Here is an 18,489-nt window from a genome sequence, read left to right on the forward strand (position 1 = left end):
ATATTATATAACGTGCTTTCTCCATCTATAATTTAAAGGATTGGTTGCTGGGTCTATAGGAACTACGACGTCTGTCTTTCTACTACATTTGAGTCAGTAAATTATTTTTTATATTATTCTCATATTTACATATTATAATTTCATTAAATATTTTTTTAGGGGAATTTTCAAATAATTGAGGCATTTTTGGAGGTTTTGACTGAGACTCAGGGATAAATATTTTTGAGAGTTTTTGGTAACACTGCTGTAAACCTATTACAGATTACTTATAACCTATAGGTCGATAACACACGTAGTTAACGTAGTAACTAGTTCTTAAATGTGTGCATGCCAGTGCTGCCAACTTGGGGCTTTTCCTCCTAACTTTGGAGGGCAAGTTAGATGAAATGGAGTATTTTCAGAGAGCATTTCGACGTTTTTAAGAATAATAGCGAATACTCGAGCGGGCATAATAATACCGTACGAATTTTCTTTTCCTTTCAATTTATCCTTGAAACAAGATGCCTATTTCTTTTTAATAGTTATAGGGTGATCTATATCTATATAGGGGGAAACAGGGGATTTGGAGATGATGCTAGGGGGGGACACTTAGTCGAGGTCTGCAACACTGGTGCACGCAGTAACTGCGCAGTGTTGCCATATATACGGATTTATATGTACCTATACAGATTTTTCATCACCAATGCAGATTACAGATTTAGCGTTACTTAAATTTTGAAATGATTGAAAATGTATCTCTTTTTAGTGTATAATAATTGAGTGTATATTTATTGCCTTCCACATTTTTCCCCAGTTTTCTATGTAAATCGTTGTCCCTGGCAACATTTTTAGCGTACTGAAGGGATTCCCCGAAACTTATGTTTCATTTCAAACATAAGTTTCTGGGAATTCCTTCAGTACAAATGAATGAAAGGAATGAGCAGTATGAAAGTCTCCCTCATTCCAGTGCCGCAGTGGAAAGAATATTTTCCGCAGCAAATTTAATTAAAAGAAAAATAAGAAACCATTTAGGCACTGTAACGATTGAGTTACTTCTTTTAACGGAACAACGTCTTAGTGATGAACCCTGTTATAAACTTCAAGTTGATAAAAAATTATTGTTAAAATGAGTAAAAATATGTACCAAAAATAATAAATATTGTTTTCTTGAACAGATTTTGTACGGATTTTATTACAGTTTTACAGATTTTAGCGTTTTGTGTTCATACAGATTTTTTACAGATTTTTCGACCGTTCTATCCAGATTTCTCGATCTGGCGTGTGGCAACACTGGTAACTAGTTCTTAACTTAGCTATGGATGTCACATCCAAAGGTAACCTCGGGGCTCAACTTTCTAAACAAAAGTTCACATTTGATAGAAATTGTATTTTATTAATAAATCTACGGTTAAAAAATTCTATTTCTTAGTGCTTTCAGCTAAAGTCTCAATGGTAAAAGAGGCCAGTGCCCTCTCTCTCACTCTCTTTAAAAATCCTCAGCCTTAAACAAAATTACCAATTTGTGAAATAAATTTTATATAGTGCGTAAAATAAAAATAAAAATATATCTATATTATTCATAGCAATTTTCATGTCCTCTTATTTGAATGTGGGGATAAGTTGATATCTTGTATGATATTAATCTTCTATTATTGAATTATTTATGTGTATTTACTAATGCATTACAATTATGTTAGTTGTATTTTTTTTTTAATTAATTAGTGGTGCAGTTCTTAACACTGGCTTATTATTTCAGGACGGGGGCGAAAAAATTCAGATAACACCTAGTGCAAGAAAACCTATCCACAATACTTCATACACACAAACAATGAGTTACAAAAAAAGTAATATAAATACGTCAAGAGAAAGAAATTTTCAATCCGCTAATATTGGAGTGGATGAAGTCGATAACATTTTGAGGTACAGTCTGTTTGTGGCACATTCATATTATGTATATTTTAATTTATAAAATTTTTGAGAATAAGTATAACTACTGTTGTAAAATCTTCATTTTACAGTAAACATGTACGTCCATCAAGTCCTATTACGATAAGGAAAGAATTACCCAGTGGAAGTGCCCTAGATGCTGAATTATCTGACAGTGATGATGAATCATTGAATGAGTATGTATATAAATATTTTTATTTATTTATTAACACTTTATTGTACAATGCATATACAGTTAACAAAAACCAGTAAACAATATTATATATTGTACAATTTGGCGATCTTATCGCTAAATCGCTTATCGGAAATATAAATTTTGAAAAGGTAGAAAGTGTATAAATACATACAAGAAAGTGTACAAATATACAGATAAGAAATTAATAAATATAGGAACAAGGATAGTATAAATATGCAGTAAAGAGAGATGAATAATAGAGAAGAGAAAAGCAATATAACATAGAACAGAGTCAAAACAACATGATGGAGATAGATAATAATTCTTAACAAGAGATTTAAATGTACATAAAGATTTGGATTGCTTAATCATTGTTGGAAGTGAGTTCCCCAATCATACTGCTTGTACGGTAAATGAAGAATCATAGAATTTAGATGTGTGAACAGGCATACAAAGCGTAAGATTGCCAGAGGAATGAAGGTTGCGCTCATGAGAAGAGCCCAGGAATACAAATCTCTTTTTCAAGTACGAAGGATTTCTAGGATCAAAGAGGATGGAGTATAATAAGAAAAGGATATGCATATTCCGGCGAAGGCGGATGGGAAGCCATCTGAGCTGTGAGCGAAAATCGAAAATACGGTCGAATTTACGAATACCGAAAATAAATCTAATTACAAAATTTTGAAGACGTTCCAGCTTATTGAGTTGCTCCTCAGTAAGGTCTATATAACTTGCATCAGCATAGTCAGGGATAGAGAGAAGCAAAGATTGTGCAAGCAAAATTTTCGTTGGTGTTACTAGAAAATTGTGTAATCGTCTCAACATTGAGCCAACGCCAAAGATTTTACGGCTAACTTGTTGAATCTGTTCTGTCCACGATAATGTTTGGTCAAAAGATATCCCGACATTTTTAACCGTCGAACTATAAGCTATACTAACACCATCAACAGAAATTGCTGGGAAATGTTCAAAAGAAACCCTATTGATAAAGTTAGGACTGCCTGTTAATATAACTTGAGTTTTCCCTGGGTTAATTTTGAGTCCATATTGACGAGCCTATGTTACTATAGCACAAAGAGCCTCATTGATGCTCTCAACTGCTTGCCAAGATTCTCAAGACTAGCATGGGAGTTAATTTGTAACTCGTCTGCATATAGATGGTAGAGAGAAGATAATGTAGAAGTTATGGAATTAATAAATACGCTAAAAAGGAGTGTTGACAACACGCCGCTTTGAGGAACACCAGCAGTGATAAATAAAATAAATATTGTTATATCTTGAATGATTCTTGATTATCAGCCCTAAGTGAAGTTATTTGAATGGGATAGTAATGATAATTTAAGTGCAAATATGGATTTCAATGTGTGTACACTACTGCTCAATCTAACTTAATCAGGGTTATGTTAATTTAAAATTTTAACAGTTTCACATTGATAGATTTTAATTTACTGAAAAATAATACATTGTTAGCAGTACCTCACACACGATTTATTCACAGATTACAATTTAACAGTAAAATAATCTTATGATGAAAGAATCTTATGGTGTTTATAATTTTATCATGACATGAATAACCTTTATGGACAACATTTCTTTTTATCTGTGATAAAAAAAAATTGTAACTGAATACAATTAAAACTTAAGATTTTTATTCTATTTTATACTTCATCATCATCAATTTTCAACCCACAAATGAAGCTGAAGTATCCACTTTCACTTTACTCGAAAGTTATCAGCCCGGAAGAAATTAGTCACAATATAGATATCATATGATGAAGCAAATTAAGGAACAATCAATAACTCTCTATATTTATTTTTTGTGTGTTACAGAGAGCTTTTATCTGAATCTCCTTCAAGCAAATCCAATTCTTACAGTAAAAACGAAAGCCAAAATCTTGAAAATCAATATAATACCCTAAATAACAAAGAAAACTTTGGTAGAAGAGTGTTATCACGTCAGTATAGTCAAGAAAGAAGAAGTTCAATTCCTTCCATTGAGAGTGATGAACAAACTGTGAAAAAATTAATTTATATCCCTGCATTAATTGCTATAGTTTTGGCTATATATTATTTATATGATTCAAACACAGAGAGAACTGTTAAACAAAATAACTATGATAAATTCAGTTTCTACAGTGATGTGAAAAGTTTGGCACAGCAATATAAAGTTAAAGGCGATTCGATGTTACAAATACAATCAGGTAATTTTTTGCTATTGAGCTTTATGGTTTCTACCCTAAAAGGTAGTTACAAGAATACATACAATTAATAAATCAACATTTCGGCCGGCTCTGTCAGTTCTGTTAGGCCACACAAATATACATATACCGTGCATATCACAGAACCTCAAAAATAAAAATACATGATTTACTGAAAATGTACTGATTATACTGAAATAATAATCACTATTAAATAACTTTGTTGCTTGAAGAAATGTTGTTTACAGTGGATCATAACTTTAAGGTAATATAAATACTCTTTCAGTTTATGTAGTCTCCTTAAGTTAATGGATTAACATGATAAACTATAAATTCATAAACCGTAAGAATTTAGAAAGAAGCATTATTCCAGAATGGCAAAGGCTTCTATATGGCACTCTCTTTTATGCCTTGGTTCAACTTATAGACCATTGCAGTAGCGTTGTTAATTGTAGAAACATAAAAAAAATTATAATTGAATGAAATGAATTGAAAATACAAGATTAATAACAAAAATGAGAGAATAAATAAATGACAGTATTTTTTTTCTTGAAATTGTCCAATTTCAATCGAAAAATCCTACGTCAAAATATCAATATATTTCTTAACATGCTTTTTCGATTTCTAGTCAAATGCCTGCTATAGGAATTGAGTCTTAATAATTTTAATAATCAATTAAATGACATTCATATACAAAATGTATATTATATTTTATACAAGAGGTCACAAGAATAAGTATCATAAAATGTATGTGAAAGTATGAATTTAACAAAGTTTGAAGAAAATTTAATTACCAATTTATATATGAGTATTTTAAATTTATTTTTAGCAATAAACACTATATTTGAAAAACAAGACACTGCTTCATTTATTTTCACATATGATAGTGGGATGGAAAATTTTGATCCAGTGAAGTTCAATAAGTTTATGGATAATATGGCATCAGCTGCCTCACGGTATTTACGTAAGTTTTCTCACGGTATTTACGTAAGTTATTTTATTATATCACTACATAGCATAAAGTCGATTTCTCTGTCTGTCCTTATGTCCCTATGTGTGCTTAATCCTTTAAAACTGCGCGACGGTATTTGAAGGCGTTTCTTTTTAGTGCCTATTAAACTACTCCGAATTTAAGGCGTGCAAAAAGCTAGTTTAAATATATATAAATACAGTTTCAAAGGAACGCTTAAATTTTATTCTACCTACTATTGTATTCAACAAAATATCGAAGAATTTCATAAAAAATATCAAATGTAGAAGACGATAAAAATTAATTGTACCGCGCTAGTGGTAGTGTAGTTATTAGACAGTAGCTAAATAAAACATAATTTTAGTGTAAAATTACGGAACTGATGTTTATTTGGAAGAAATATATGGATATTTTTTTTATAAATATGACAAACAAATAACACAAGAAATGAAGAAAAATTCTATTCTATTCTGAAATATGGAAACTTCCCATCGCATGGCCATCAATTTATAATAATTTGTCGATAAATATTTAAGAATCAACAATGGTACTTTTAAAATAAATGAATATTACAAGACAAAATTATTGAAAAGGCCTATGAATGAATTTCAAATTAAATTCTAATTATTTTTTTTTTACCTGTAAATATAATATTGCTGAACCCCTGTTACCTTTTTTTAATGTAGCCTATAAGTTGAACTTTTATATTGTTCTACTACCATATATAATTTATCTCCATCTGTCCAGTAGTTTTTAATTTATTAACGTATATACAAACAGATATATTATACAACATTGAATTTTAGGTCTATCTACAAATGTACAGAAATGGATTGGATAATGATTTATCATATATATACATAATCATTACATTATATACTTCTAATATGACTCAATAAAATATATATACGATTTTATTTTCAGGAAATGATACAAAAAATGTACAACATATTGTTTTGGATAATTCTAAAATTATAAGCCTAAAGTCAGATTCCGAGCTTATTCATCAATATCGTCATACTGTTGAAGAAAGGGGAGTACTGCTTGTTAAGGATATTGAAAAAGTACCTTCAAAGCTCGCTATGGCCTTCCATTATTATTGTGACGAATACAACCCATTGGTCAAAAAGAGCGCAATTTTTTTTACGCTCAATGTTGCTGAATGTTCCACACTAGGTTGGTCTATTCACTTAGTATGATTGTGTATTTTGGACATTTTCAAATTCTGCCAAATATTGGGGTCCATAGAGAAAATACATTAATTATTTTATAATTTTTCAGATCAAAAACCATCACATGAATATATTGAACAATGTCTTAAAACAAAGTGGAAGGATATCCAAAAAGATAAAATAGGTCCACTTCTTACAAGGGTTGTTAATATTGTTGTTGATGTTATAAGTGTGTAAAATGAATGTAAAATAATGTATTTTTACAACAGTATTTCAAAATTTTATATCAAGAAAATTATTGTAACATTTGTGTGCTGTCATGTATGCATATGATTTGTTAATGGTTTTTAGTATTACATAATATTTTTAATAAAATCAGTAAGTTTGTTATATAAGCTGTCTTCCTGTTAACCAAATCTATGTATTAGTTATGTTCCAAAGTTATAACGACAATGTAGAGATTTTGGAGTTCAGATTTGAGCATAAAAATGAATTTATTTAAAATGGTTGATGCTCTTTCTATGGTCTTTAGCCATTTGCTTTGTTACTACAAAACACATATCCAAATATAGCATCAACATATCTACACAAAACGTAAACATTCGTAGATGATATTGGGTTATATGTTCACAAAGAAGTGGACGGGAGACCAAGTCTATTATAAAGGGTTGCAGGAGTATTTCTACATTAAATCAGATCCTAAAGTTTAAAGTAATTCTTCAAAGCCTCATACTCATCGGAAATATCTAATAATCTGAAATCACAGAATCGTAATCATATTGGCAAATGACATCGAAGAAGTTTTGTCACTACCTCCCACCGAAAGGGCACTCCATTTTGAAAAGTGACGTAACAATGACGAACACTGAAAGCTACCGTGAGAAAAGTCAGTCGCGCGTGCTAGTTATGGATTCGAATTAAAGGCAATGGAATTAAAAATTTAATTTATTCATTTGAATGAACTAGGATTCTATAACTACTCTAATTATATTGGAGTTGTATAATTATGGCATGATACATTTATAAGGTTTTTGTAAGATTTGTAGCTGTTTATTTAAAATTTCTTTTATTTATTTTGTGAAATAAAAATGTTAACTTGAAATTCTCTTAATTATCTCTGTTTTTAGTAAGTATTTTTAATACTAAATAATAATTTGTTATTTTTAAAATTCTACATAGGCAAAGGCCACAATGTACTCTGGTCCGAGGAATTATGGTCTGGCGGCTCACGCAGGTCATCAAGGGAATCTTGTTCTAAATCATTGTTGTTGCGAGCTGAGGAATATGAAGTTCTTAACTCTTCATCTTCATCATGAGATTCTTCCGACTCATCTGATTCATCATTTCCTAAAAAAGTGTCATCTCTTTAATAATAAGGGTGTGTAAGCTGTAAACATTAACACACACATAAACACACTGGTCTAAGAAGTTATAATAAGATATAAATAGGAAGTAAAAAAATATGTGCTATTCAATACTATACTAATTACTTAATAGTATATTTGCAACACTTTTACCTACTCAGTTTTAGATCTCTGCATCCAGTTTATGCATATTAAAGTTAAAGGAAAAGATAACATTCACAGGGTAATCTGCATAATTATTTTACCTGTGGGTTTTTCCAGATAATTACTTTCCTATGTCCTCATATACCCAAATTTCATTCTAATAAGTTTAGTGATCTAGGTGTAAATATTGAAGAAATTAAGTAAAATATAAGTTATCATATAACAATTCAATGTTTTATAAATTTACTTTTAAATAATAATTTAATTTATAATATTATTCCATATTGTTCTTCAAAGCTACGACTAAAGCTTATTATTTTTTTAATATCAGAGCTATTACAAGATTAACTGTACGATGTAAACTACAGTTTTGAATTTGATAGTTAATGAAATGTTATTTTTGTAATTTTTCTTGGGACAACGCAATCATACCTTCTTCTTCATCAGAATCGGCTTCCTCTTCCATTTGCTCTTGATCAGTTTTACCAAGTGGCGCCCTTTTAGAAAATTGCTGACCAATAGTTGTTAGCTGAAATTGTGTAATACAGTACAATCAATTAGTTGCTATTGTACAGGTTTCATTGAAATTATTTCCATTATATATTTCAATGACTTAAAACTAAATACCCAATGATGGCTAGCTTCTTCGAGAGCAAGCAATTCTGAATCCTCATCGCAAGGATTATCGGCATTAAACCACTTGGGGTCTACCATCCGTGGAAATAATGCTGGAAATGGTATATTCATACTTGAGTTTTAAATATTGATCTAAAGGGGAAATGCTTTCGTTTATAAATTTCTCTTCTGTTTCTTTGCAAACAACAACAATATCTTATATCTTACGTCAATGTCAAATTATTTTACTTTTTTTGTGCTGGCGAATGAATGTCTTTTTGTCACTGTCGAGTTCAAAGTACGATATCTTTAAACTAAATCCTGTACATAGGATGTCACTCAGATATTATAGGGACGTAATTTTTCTTTTAACGATCTTTAGTATTCAGAAAAATTTATATGTATCTATGCGATTTCAATAACCCGGGTCACAGATTCGTTTGAATTTTAACATATTGCGCTAAAGCGAACCACCCACGTGAACACAACGCATATTTACAGATTTCATTTCTGTCATTATTTTTTTCTTTTGAACTCAGCCTAAAGCGAGTGCCACATATTATAATTGTTGAAATCTTGTCTCTAATAGTAGCAAAAAATAATAAATTAACAACAGTAAAATGTCTGATCAATAGTCGTATACCTAATTTTATAATAAAAACTTGATGTTGGCAAATCCGTCCTTAGAGGGATCGGAAATTGCTACTAAAAGGCAAGCATAGATCAAAGCAAAGTACTATGTGCGTAGATCTGCGGTGCTGCCATGTTCAGTGCCTAAGATAATGTTAGCGTATTATTTATTCAAATGCCCCAGAGAGAAAAATTATAGCTGATATGAAATGGGTAAAAGAAAATACCGCATCATTGTTTTACGCAAGGTTATCGAAAAGATAGAGAACAATTATTATAACATTACTCTATTACGTATAAAGGTTTTCTATCAGCTAGTTAGCATATCCCATGTCCAGCGGAATTGCTGTGATTTGGTCTCATTTTTAACCCTTTTTAAAAAAAAAGGAACTTATCATTTTTTTTTATGTCATAGCAGGCAACTGAGCTGGTAGTTCGCCTGATGGTAAACTATCACCACCGCCCATGAACATTCGCAGAGGCTTAGACCTCTGAGAATGCTCTACCCGCTTTTAAGGGGTAAGGAAAAGATTGATGAATGGAAAGAAGGAATGGACTGGGAAGGGCTAAGAGAAGGAAATAGGTCTCCGGCTCCCCCACTCACCGTATGAAACACAATAGCAAGCTATTATTTCACGCCAGTTTTCTGTGGGGGTGTGGTACTTCTCCGGTGCGAGCTGGCCCAATTCGTGCCGAAGCATGCTCGACTCCCACAATAATTATTCGACTGTATTAGGAAACTATACTAGTCTATAAAACGTCCATATTTCGAAGTAATTACTCTTTTTAAGACATATTTTGAATGTGGGAGCCGTGCACGTTTCGGCACGAATTGGGCCAGCTCACACCGGGGACAGTTATACAAAAATACTGAGGATCGACGTGAAATAGGAGCATACTATTGTATTTCGGGTACTGAGAGGGGAAGCTGAAGGCCTGTACCCTTTTCCTCAACCTTACCAGTCTTTTCCTTCATTTATTTCTTCTTCCTTTATTTATTCCTTTATTTTGTCCATTCATTCTTTCCCTAAAAGCAGACAGCCCAGTGGCAAAGGCGCAACCTTTGCAATGGACGGTGGTGATCGCTTATCATCAGGCGAAATTTTAATGTTCAGGAATAATCTACTTACTGTTTGAATATAATTTATGTATAGAAACTTACCTACTTAGAGACAAGCACTAAAGTTTTCCATTTTTAAGAGGGACTTAAAATGCAGCACTCCTAAGCTCTTTAGCAAAGAAAAGCAATCTTATACTGAGGAAACAGGAACTACTCTTGTGTATTGTGAAAATGTACAATGTGTTCATTTTTATATTTATAATTACGTGAGGACTAAGGACATGTGACACAACTCAGAATAAGTGTAGAAAAGATACATATATTATTTCCAGGACCTACGTTGTAATTCTGTGCTATGCAGTTTATTTTTTTTACCACAAAACTGAATGAGCATGTGTATTTTCATAAAGCCAATACCACGGTTGAATGACTTATCACAATCATAAACATTGATTTAACGAGCACTTTGTTGATTGTTGTTTCCGTAAACAATTGTATAGTAGCTAAGCCTAATTGTATTAATATGTGTCTGATGAGAAAGAAGTTATAACTCCATATGCGTAAAATTATTCACGTGACTGTAAAGTATTAACACTTTTGTAAAATGTTAGTAAACATTATTTTTCTGGTTAATGTAATTTGGGTAAGTACCGATTTTAAATTAATCACCAAGAATTAATTTTATTACTTTAGATACATACAAGATAAAATTAGCAACCTCATACCTATCTATGAACTCAAGTCTCAAGCCTATTGTAAGTTATTTTAAAATATTTTTTAGTTTGATCAAGCATTAACGTTGACTTCATTAAATGAACACTCATATTTTATGGACAATAATGGACCGGAAAATGATTTGGCTGAAATCATATCATCTAAAAGCTATTTACCAAGAGAGAATCAGTTGCCAATGGTTTCTTTAATAAAAAATGAAGGTAAATGAAACAAATCGAATCGTAACGAACGGCTTCTATTAATAAAGCAAGAAAAATTTGCGCGTTGTTACCTATTTATACTAGATTATTTACTTTTTTCTTGTTTGGTGACTTAAACAAAAATTGATTAACAATTCAATAATTTAAAATATGTTGTTTGCTACAGTATAGTTGCCTCGGGAGTTGGGACTAATTGAAGAGTGTTCTACACTTTTCGTTAACCTAGTAGTATTTTATTATATTTTTTCTAATATTTTACATAATTTCATTATCATACGATAATTTCCAGGTGATGAAGCTACTTATTTATTATCAAAATTAACTGATGAGGAACTTATAAGGCTATTGAGCGAACAACCCTCAAAAAGCGAATATGATTTGAACGATATTGCTAAGATTGCAGTTGGATTTAATACCGGTATAAATTCGAGGAATTTAGAAGAAAAAAGAGTAAGAAATACTAAGAAAAGTAATCTTGAAAGAATAAAAAATAAAAAATACGATGCTTTAAATATAAAAGATGAAGGAAAACAAATGCCATTTTTTAGGTTGGATAATAAAAAAATTGATTTGGATGCCAGCAAAGATGCTAATTATAGGGCACTTAAAAAATTAAAAAGTCTATTAAGTGTTCTACCACAGGATTACCAAAACGACGACATTGATGATAAAAGGAAAGAATTACTCTTCGATGTACTCGTTAATCAGTTAAAAACTTTGTGTTGTAAAAAATCAGTACAAGGACGGCAACAAAGTGATTTAACAATTCACACATTAATGGATAGATTAAGTTCACCGAAAAACGTTTTAAATAAAGAACCTATTGAATACATGTTCTTAATAATGAATGACGAAATCAAAAGCAATGGGAGCGATGAATTAATTTTTGTTGATCCAGAAACGTTACAACAAAACAGCAGCATTTTATTACTGGGACCAATAACAACACCCTTAACCGATGGTCAACTTAAAATAATCGTAAGCCCAATTGAAATCCATATAAATTTTTTCACAACGTAGTCCCAACAAACCAAACAATGTGTTTTTTTTCCAAAACTTGTGAAATAAGACCAAATGACAAATATGTAACGAAACCTAGATTTTGTCAATTTAAATTAGTAACTATTTTAACTTTTACGACAAAATCTATACGGTATTTCCCTTAGCAATATCAGATTAATATTGAGACATGCTTTTAATTGACATTTATTTTTAGATGAAGCGTATTACTAATGAATTGTCTAAGCCTGAGTATCTCAACCTTCTACAACAACTATCTGCAGGCAACCTAAGTGATGACAACTTGAGATTAATGAAGAATTTTATCCATGAATCCGAATCTCGCCGATATATTAAGCCACACAGATGTAACCACCAATCAAAGCTCGCGAAAGTTTATGGGGGTCCCAAGTGGTTGATTTGTACTGGCTATATTAATTTAAATACACCAAGCTTGTATGATTAAACTTTAATCATTCTTTTTACTTTCATTTAATGTATTTGAGTCATAAAATTCTTAATATAATCTTAATCCTACAATTTTATATGACTGCGTTTAATCAAAATTGAAATTATTAGTCTCTGACTACTAAAACATAATAATAATAACCACGATTTAAATTTGAACTGAGCGAAGTTTGAGAACAATTGCAAACTATATTTAAAAGTTTTGATCATGAAAAAAAATATTTTAACTCTACCTTCCATCTTTTGTTTTGTTAGTAGAGTATTAAATTTTTTTTAATTATTTAATTTTAAAAATAATTCACAACTATTTAATCAGAGCATTTGCTTTACCCTTTTTTCCTTAACGATTTGCCCTAATAAATCAATCACCATACTTAAAAATTGAAAAAAATGCGTATGAATATCGTAGTTTACATATAATTTTATAATATTTTGAATGTTCATTCGAACCACTACCTCAATTAATGACGTCGTTGCCCCAAACATAAGTAGATAGGTAGTCAAGTTAAAGCGACCGCGGTATCACTTAAATAAAAAAATTAAATGTATGTTTATTTAAATAATTAAGCTCTGTACAATCAAGTGGTTGGCGTCAAGGAGTATATTAATATATAGATTGATATATAATACATATTGGCGTGTAATATATTATATGGTCGCCTTACGGTAAGCGCTACCACCGCCCATAAACATTTGGAGAGGCCTAAGGTCAATTGCTGTCCTTACGCACCTACAAATTGACAGCCGATTTTAAATTGAAAGGGATTAAGAAAGGATTGACGCAAGGAATAAAGGAAAGGACTGGAAAAGGTAAGGAAAAGGATGTGGGCCTACGGCTCCCCCACTCACCGTACGAAACACAATTGACAACCGTATAATAGCATGCTATTATTCACGCCGGTTTTCTGTTGGGGTGTGGTACTTCCCCGGTGCGAGCTGGCCCAATCTGTGCCGAAGCGTGCTCGACTCCCACATACAAATGCGGCTTAACAGTCGCATCATAGGTACTGTTAAAGTCGCACGATCGAGAGAGATCGCGTCTTCTTAGAACTCATTACGGTTGTCAACAAATTATTTAGAGATAGTGTTTCTCCAATGGTGGTAATCAGTCGTCTTACAATGTATCAACAGTAACAATGTAGACAAGTTAATATTTTAAGTAATCAAGTAAAATACAGTAAATGGGAATTTGGAGATATAACTAGTTAAAGAAATGGTGAATAAGTAAAACATATTTGAAAAGTCCCTATATAATCCACAATAATATATCTTAAGTCAATCTGACATCTGTAGTAATTCGTAAGTCATAATTTGAATGTCAAATTTCAAAATAAATACTTGTGATACCGCCTTACCGGTTATTTGTATTTTGTAAGTTTTATAACTTTATTGTACGATAATTGATTACTAGATTTTATGCTATAGTTTGCATGCGCACTGTGGGTACACACTTCTCAAATTTTTGGACTTTAATCATTATAAATGCATCAATATTAAGACATTTTTATAACGAATATATTGTACTTGAATATTTTAGTGAATTTCTACTATTGAGTCCGTTAACAACTTTCCATTGGTAATTTTTTACTATGGAATCAAGAAAAGATATAGTGAGATGTAGTTGGGTAAGCAATGATCCATTATATGTTGAATATCATGATGAAGAGTGGGGAATACCAGTATATAATAATCAAAAACTGTTTCAAATGCTCTGCTTGGAAGGCCAACAAGCTGGCTTATCATGGATAACAATTTTGAAGAAGAGGCAGAAGTATAATGAACTATTCCATGACTTTGATCCATATAAAATTATTCTCTTAAAAGAAACTGATATACAAACTTTTTTAACCAATACAGGTATTGTGAGACATAAAGGAAAAATAGAAGCAATTATTAATAATGCTCGATGTTATATAGAAATGCAGGAGAAGGGTGTAGATTTTTCAGATTTTATATGGAAATTTGTAGATGATAAACCAATAATAAATAATTGGAATTTGATACAGGAGGTGCCTTCGGAAACAGAAATATCGAAAAATCTATCAAATTCATTAAAAAAACAAGGGTTCAAGTATGTTGGTTCTACCATTTGTTATTCATTTATGCAGGCTTGTGGTTTAGTAAATGATCATATAGTCAACTGCATCTGCAGAAATAAAACCTAATATAAGACCAAAAATTATTGTTCCATGGAAAATATGAAAATTTTTCAATACAAGTTAATGTTTTATAAGAGAATGAGAGGACAATATCTTTGAAATTATTCATATTTATATGTTCTACAAGAAAGTTAGTAAAAATATGTATAAACTAAAAATGTATTCATGTATGACTTTTATGCTCTGTAATAAACGTGCTAATTGTATTGTAATTGGTCTTTTTACCCTTTTAGGGCTAAAGAGCTAAGGTGAAAACACTGGGCCGGGATGCATTGCATTTTGTCATGGCGCTTTGCATTCAAAACCATCTCTGGGGCTTTTACAGTAAAATTTTTTTAAGATGCTTCCTTCAATTTTAGGTCCTCAAAATTTACGAAAATAGCCATAAATATGGTTACAAAATTGTAACCTTATTTTATGTCATTGCGGGCAGCTGATCTGGTGGTTCGCCTGAAAAACGATCACCACCGCCCATGAACATTCGCAGAGGCTTAGACCTCTGAGAATGTTCTACGTAAGGAAAGGATTGATGAATGGAAAGAAGGAATGGACTGGAAAGGGCTAGGAGAAGGAAATAGGCCACCGGCTCTCCCTCTCACCGTACGAAACACAATAGCAAGCTATTATTTCACGCCGGTTTTCTGTGGGGGTGTGGTACTTCCCCGGTGCGAGCTGGCCCAATTCGTGCCGAAGCATGCTCAACTCCCACAATAAAAACCTTCTGACGGGTTTATAATATTTCCGGTAATAGATCAAAATACCAAATCTAAGAAACCAAAAATCATTAGGTAGGTAGCGTTTAACTGATTATTTGAGTTGAAAGTTGTGTAAGGTATTCAGTTTCGGGTATGACAGTAAATACAGCTGAAGCCAAAAGTATAAAATGAGGCCAAAAGAATATTTCATTCTATTTGTTTGCGTCAGGAAATATAGCTTCAATAAAAAAATCGGAAGTTGGAAAATTGTATGAAGCCTTGAATTCATTATAAACATTTTTTTAGCAACATAATGGTATCAATATGCCACTGTCAACACTGCGTATTGCGTGTTTGACAGTTGATAACATCTATAATAGCCCGACTAGGGCCTACGGGCCCGATGTGGGCCTGAGGAGCATCAGCATATAAACAAATCCCTAGCAACATTGTGGATGAATTCAACAAATTTTTATCATCAATAGGTATGAGACTATATTGTGTGCGTTATTTTCAACCACTTTATGGACTTCGTTTAGTTTTATTTATTTCAGAAACCGTTTAGATTATGGCGAGTTGTGATAGTAATTCACTGGTATATTAATCTACTCTTTGTTCACTGGCAATCCCTTGGTTGTAACTTCATCTTCATACATAAAATGAAGTAGTATAGTATATGTCATAGATATTATATTCCTGTATCTATGTATTGCGTGCTTTTAAATGCTTTCCATCCCGGGAATTTTAAAAATTAATATTATTTTTTACAACTACGAACAGAGTGTGAATAATATTATTGACGTAAGTGCCACTTAACCCAATACTAATCCTGAATATGGGTGGGAGATTTAAATAAGCAGTCGGTAAAAGAGATAGATTAGTGTAAGGAAAAATTATTTTTTTAAGAGTACGGAAAAGGCATTAATGGGCTTGATTACGCATGCGCGTAACAATCAGCTGATCGTGCTCCGCCCTTACTGTTGCCTCGGTGTAGCTCCAAATTAGTGTTAAATTTTAATATAAAACAAACTGATTTTCCATTTAACATTACAATTATTAAGCCCCAAAAATTATGAAAATATTCAAGTGATAATAGGTATCATGCATTATAGAAATAATTACTAGAAAAAATGAAAGCAGCTGCTATGTCCGTGTGGATTTTTATAAATTTATTATGTTTTGGAATGTGTGGTTATTTATACTTAATCTGGTCACAATATTGGATGAGTATAGAAAGGCAGAGGCTGTTTAGTGAATCTCAGCTAAATGTTCAACGAAGAAGTTCTCGTTTACATTTTCAAGATACATATCCTGATAAATTTAGTTTTCATCAATTGTTTAATCAATCATTGTTTAGTGATGCATTACGGAAGTCACGAAGGTCTGTGGTTCTCAAGAATAATCAATTTATACAATCTAGTAAACCGAAAGTTACATCAGATCGACCGTCCGTTAATATTATACTTAAAAGCCACGGTAGACCTAGGTTTCCTAATATACACAAACCTATTTTAGAATTTGATAGTGATAAATATGAATGCGCTGATTTTGGAACCTCGGAATGTGACGATCAAACTAGAGAATTCAAAGAGTTGTTACTAAAGGAATTCCATCGAGTGTTGATGAGCGATAGTAAAATATTTACGTCGGGATTAGATAGTCAAAATACATATGATGTTAAATACGAGAGGGGAAGCTCCAGAAAGAATACACGAAAAGAAATATTGTGTGCACTGAGAGATGTTGATGTAACTACCGTGACTGCTAATGATGAACCGTTTTCAAGCCATGGATATCGCATTCCCGAATTTCCTTTGCAAGAACATCGATCTTTTAACATGTGTGCCGTCGTAACAAGTGCTGGAGCGTTGCGGAATTCAAGATTTGGCGAATTTATAGGTAGGTTAAAATGTTCTGTCGACATTATTAAATGGACTTGATATATTCATCTACAGTTAGATGCTTTAAATAAACTTTAAATAAACTAAAACATAAACCAAAAGTTAACTGGTTTATTTTTGCGTGTGAGATAGGTATATATTAATTTTACCAAGTAACCTTATCTTACTTATATTATAAACGTGAATGATTGTGAGGGTGGATGTTTGTATGAATGTACCTTTACATGTTAATTGCTCTGCCGTGCAAAAAATACTGAACGGATTTTAATGAAATTGGCTGTACTTGGTAGTAGATTTAAGTACTTGCATTTGCCCACGGGCTCGCCCGCAGGTGAAACCGCGCGGCATAGTACTACAATTGCTGATGTTTGTAAGCATGCAGCAGCAGATCGGGTCTGTATGAAATTCAATATGCAACTAGATTATAGTCTGGATTAGCACATAAGTAACCTTTTATGCGGGTATGTCATATAATAAATTTTGGCATTAATAACATATAAAACGTAGTGAGTGGCTTCTCCACATAGCAAGCTAATACGTTCAGTTCAATGGACAAATTATGCTTATTGATGCAGACGAACACACGTGGCTCCATGACGTACACAATAATTATATATATAATTAATAATCACTAGAAATACTGGTTATGAATCACGACCACTATGAAATGATTAACGTATTCCACGATTGCAATAAACGGTGAATATAAAATGTTCAAATTCATATATGGATTTTTCCAATGATGACTTACTATTAAAACGACCAGAAAAATGTACTCTAGAATCGTTTTTACCGTTGTTTTTAAACCTTTAAAATATTTACGTGTATCATTCAACGATCTACAGTTAAGATCACATTTCTGGGCACAGTAATGTCATGTTATTGTTTCACCCCAGCATTTCGTGGAACTAAGCCGGTGCAGGCTCTTTGATGATTCACAGATTTGTTACAATGATGATGATGATACCTCCCTAGTCGACTTTATATTTCAACCCAGGTTCAATGTAGGATATTACTAGTCCGATATGTCTTATTTCAAATCCAGTAGCTTATACTGTTTGACTGGATATCAACATTA

At 31.9% G+C, this 18,489-nt stretch overlaps 4 protein-coding genes across 7 annotated transcripts in view; 3 read left to right on the top strand and 1 right to left on the bottom strand.

Annotated features, from left to right (window-relative positions):
- Positions 1-1,198: 1,198 nt before the first annotated feature.
- On the top strand, positions 1,199-6,831 carry LOC119830007. 4 transcript variants are annotated; one of them, XM_038352814.1, is made up of 7 exons: positions 1,199-1,313; positions 1,736-1,899; positions 1,998-2,102; positions 3,932-4,302; positions 5,129-5,263; positions 6,194-6,445; positions 6,551-6,831. In XM_038352814.1, the coding sequence occupies exons 1-7, from the start codon at positions 1,299-1,301 to the stop codon at positions 6,676-6,678; spliced, it is 1,170 nt and encodes a 389-aa protein (XP_038208742.1). In that variant the 5' UTR covers positions 1,199-1,298; the 3' UTR covers positions 6,679-6,831. The 4 variants fall into 4 exon arrangements, with proteins under 4 accessions (XP_038208742.1, XP_038208744.1, XP_038208743.1 ...); XM_038352816.1 differs by having other exon boundaries at positions 1,304-1,431; XM_038352815.1 differs by lacking the exon at positions 1,199-1,313 and adding an exon at positions 1,314-1,440.
- A 540-nt stretch (positions 6,832-7,371) lies between these two features.
- On the bottom strand, positions 7,372-8,817 carry LOC119830009 (anaphase-promoting complex subunit 15B-like). Its single transcript, XM_038352818.1, has 3 exons — positions 8,577-8,817; positions 8,382-8,478; positions 7,372-7,788 (listed from the first exon to the last, which is right to left on the bottom strand). Exons 1-3 carry the CDS (start codon positions 8,694-8,696, stop codon positions 7,613-7,615), a joined length of 393 nt encoding a protein of 130 aa, XP_038208746.1. The 5' UTR covers positions 8,697-8,817; the 3' UTR covers positions 7,372-7,612.
- A 4,947-nt stretch (positions 8,818-13,764) lies between these two features.
- Positions 13,765-15,022, top strand: LOC119830138 (DNA-3-methyladenine glycosylase 1-like). The gene is made up of 2 exons (XM_038353015.1): positions 13,765-14,027; positions 14,194-15,022. Exon 2 carries the CDS (start codon positions 14,246-14,248, stop codon positions 14,819-14,821), a length of 576 nt encoding a protein of 191 aa, XP_038208943.1. The 5' UTR covers positions 13,765-14,027; positions 14,194-14,245; the 3' UTR covers positions 14,822-15,022.
- Positions 15,023-16,213: 1,191 nt separating this feature from the next.
- The window catches only part of LOC119830197 (beta-galactoside alpha-2,6-sialyltransferase 1), a 12,676-nt gene continuing 10,400 nt past the window's right edge, over positions 16,214-18,489 (top strand). Inside the window, exon 1 of the mRNA XM_038353108.1 lies at positions 16,214-17,409. Within this exon, the coding sequence (XP_038209036.1) occupies positions 16,641-17,409 (769 nt within the window). The 5' untranslated portion in view covers positions 16,214-16,640. The remainder of the gene's footprint in view (positions 17,410-18,489) is intronic.

The sequence above is a fragment of the Zerene cesonia genome, chromosome 11 (genome assembly GCF_012273895.1).
Source record: "Zerene cesonia ecotype Mississippi chromosome 11, Zerene_cesonia_1.1, whole genome shotgun sequence".
In the NCBI taxonomy this organism is placed as follows: Eukaryota; Metazoa; Arthropoda; class Insecta; order Lepidoptera; family Pieridae; genus Zerene; species Zerene cesonia.

What these genes read in the sequence shown, in the direction of transcription:
- LOC119830007 (XM_038352814.1), top strand. An exon ending in AGCTGCCTCACGGTATTTAC is followed by an intron (nt 5,264 to 6,193) that starts GTAAGTTTTCTC and finishes TTTTATTTTCAG; the next exon opens with GAAATGATACAAAAAATGTA. An exon ending in TGCTGAATGTTCCACACTAG is followed by an intron (nt 6,446 to 6,550) that starts GTTGGTCTATTC and finishes ATAATTTTTCAG; the next exon opens with ATCAAAAACCATCACATGAA.
- LOC119830009 (XM_038352818.1), bottom strand. Translation starts at nt 8,696, where the DNA reads ATGAATATACCATTTCCAGCATTATTTCCACGGATGGTAGACCCCAAG. An exon ending in AAGAAGCTAGCCATCATTGG is followed by an intron (nt 8,479 to 8,576) that starts GTATTTAGTTTT and finishes ACACAATTTCAG; the next exon opens with CTAACAACTATTGGTCAGCA. An exon ending in CGATTCTGATGAAGAAGAAG is followed by an intron (nt 7,789 to 8,381) that starts GTATGATTGCGT and finishes ACACTTTTTTAG; the next exon opens with GAAATGATGAATCAGATGAG.
- LOC119830138 (XM_038353015.1), top strand. Translation starts at nt 14,246, where the DNA reads ATGGAATCAAGAAAAGATATAGTGAGATGTAGTTGGGTAAGCAATGAT.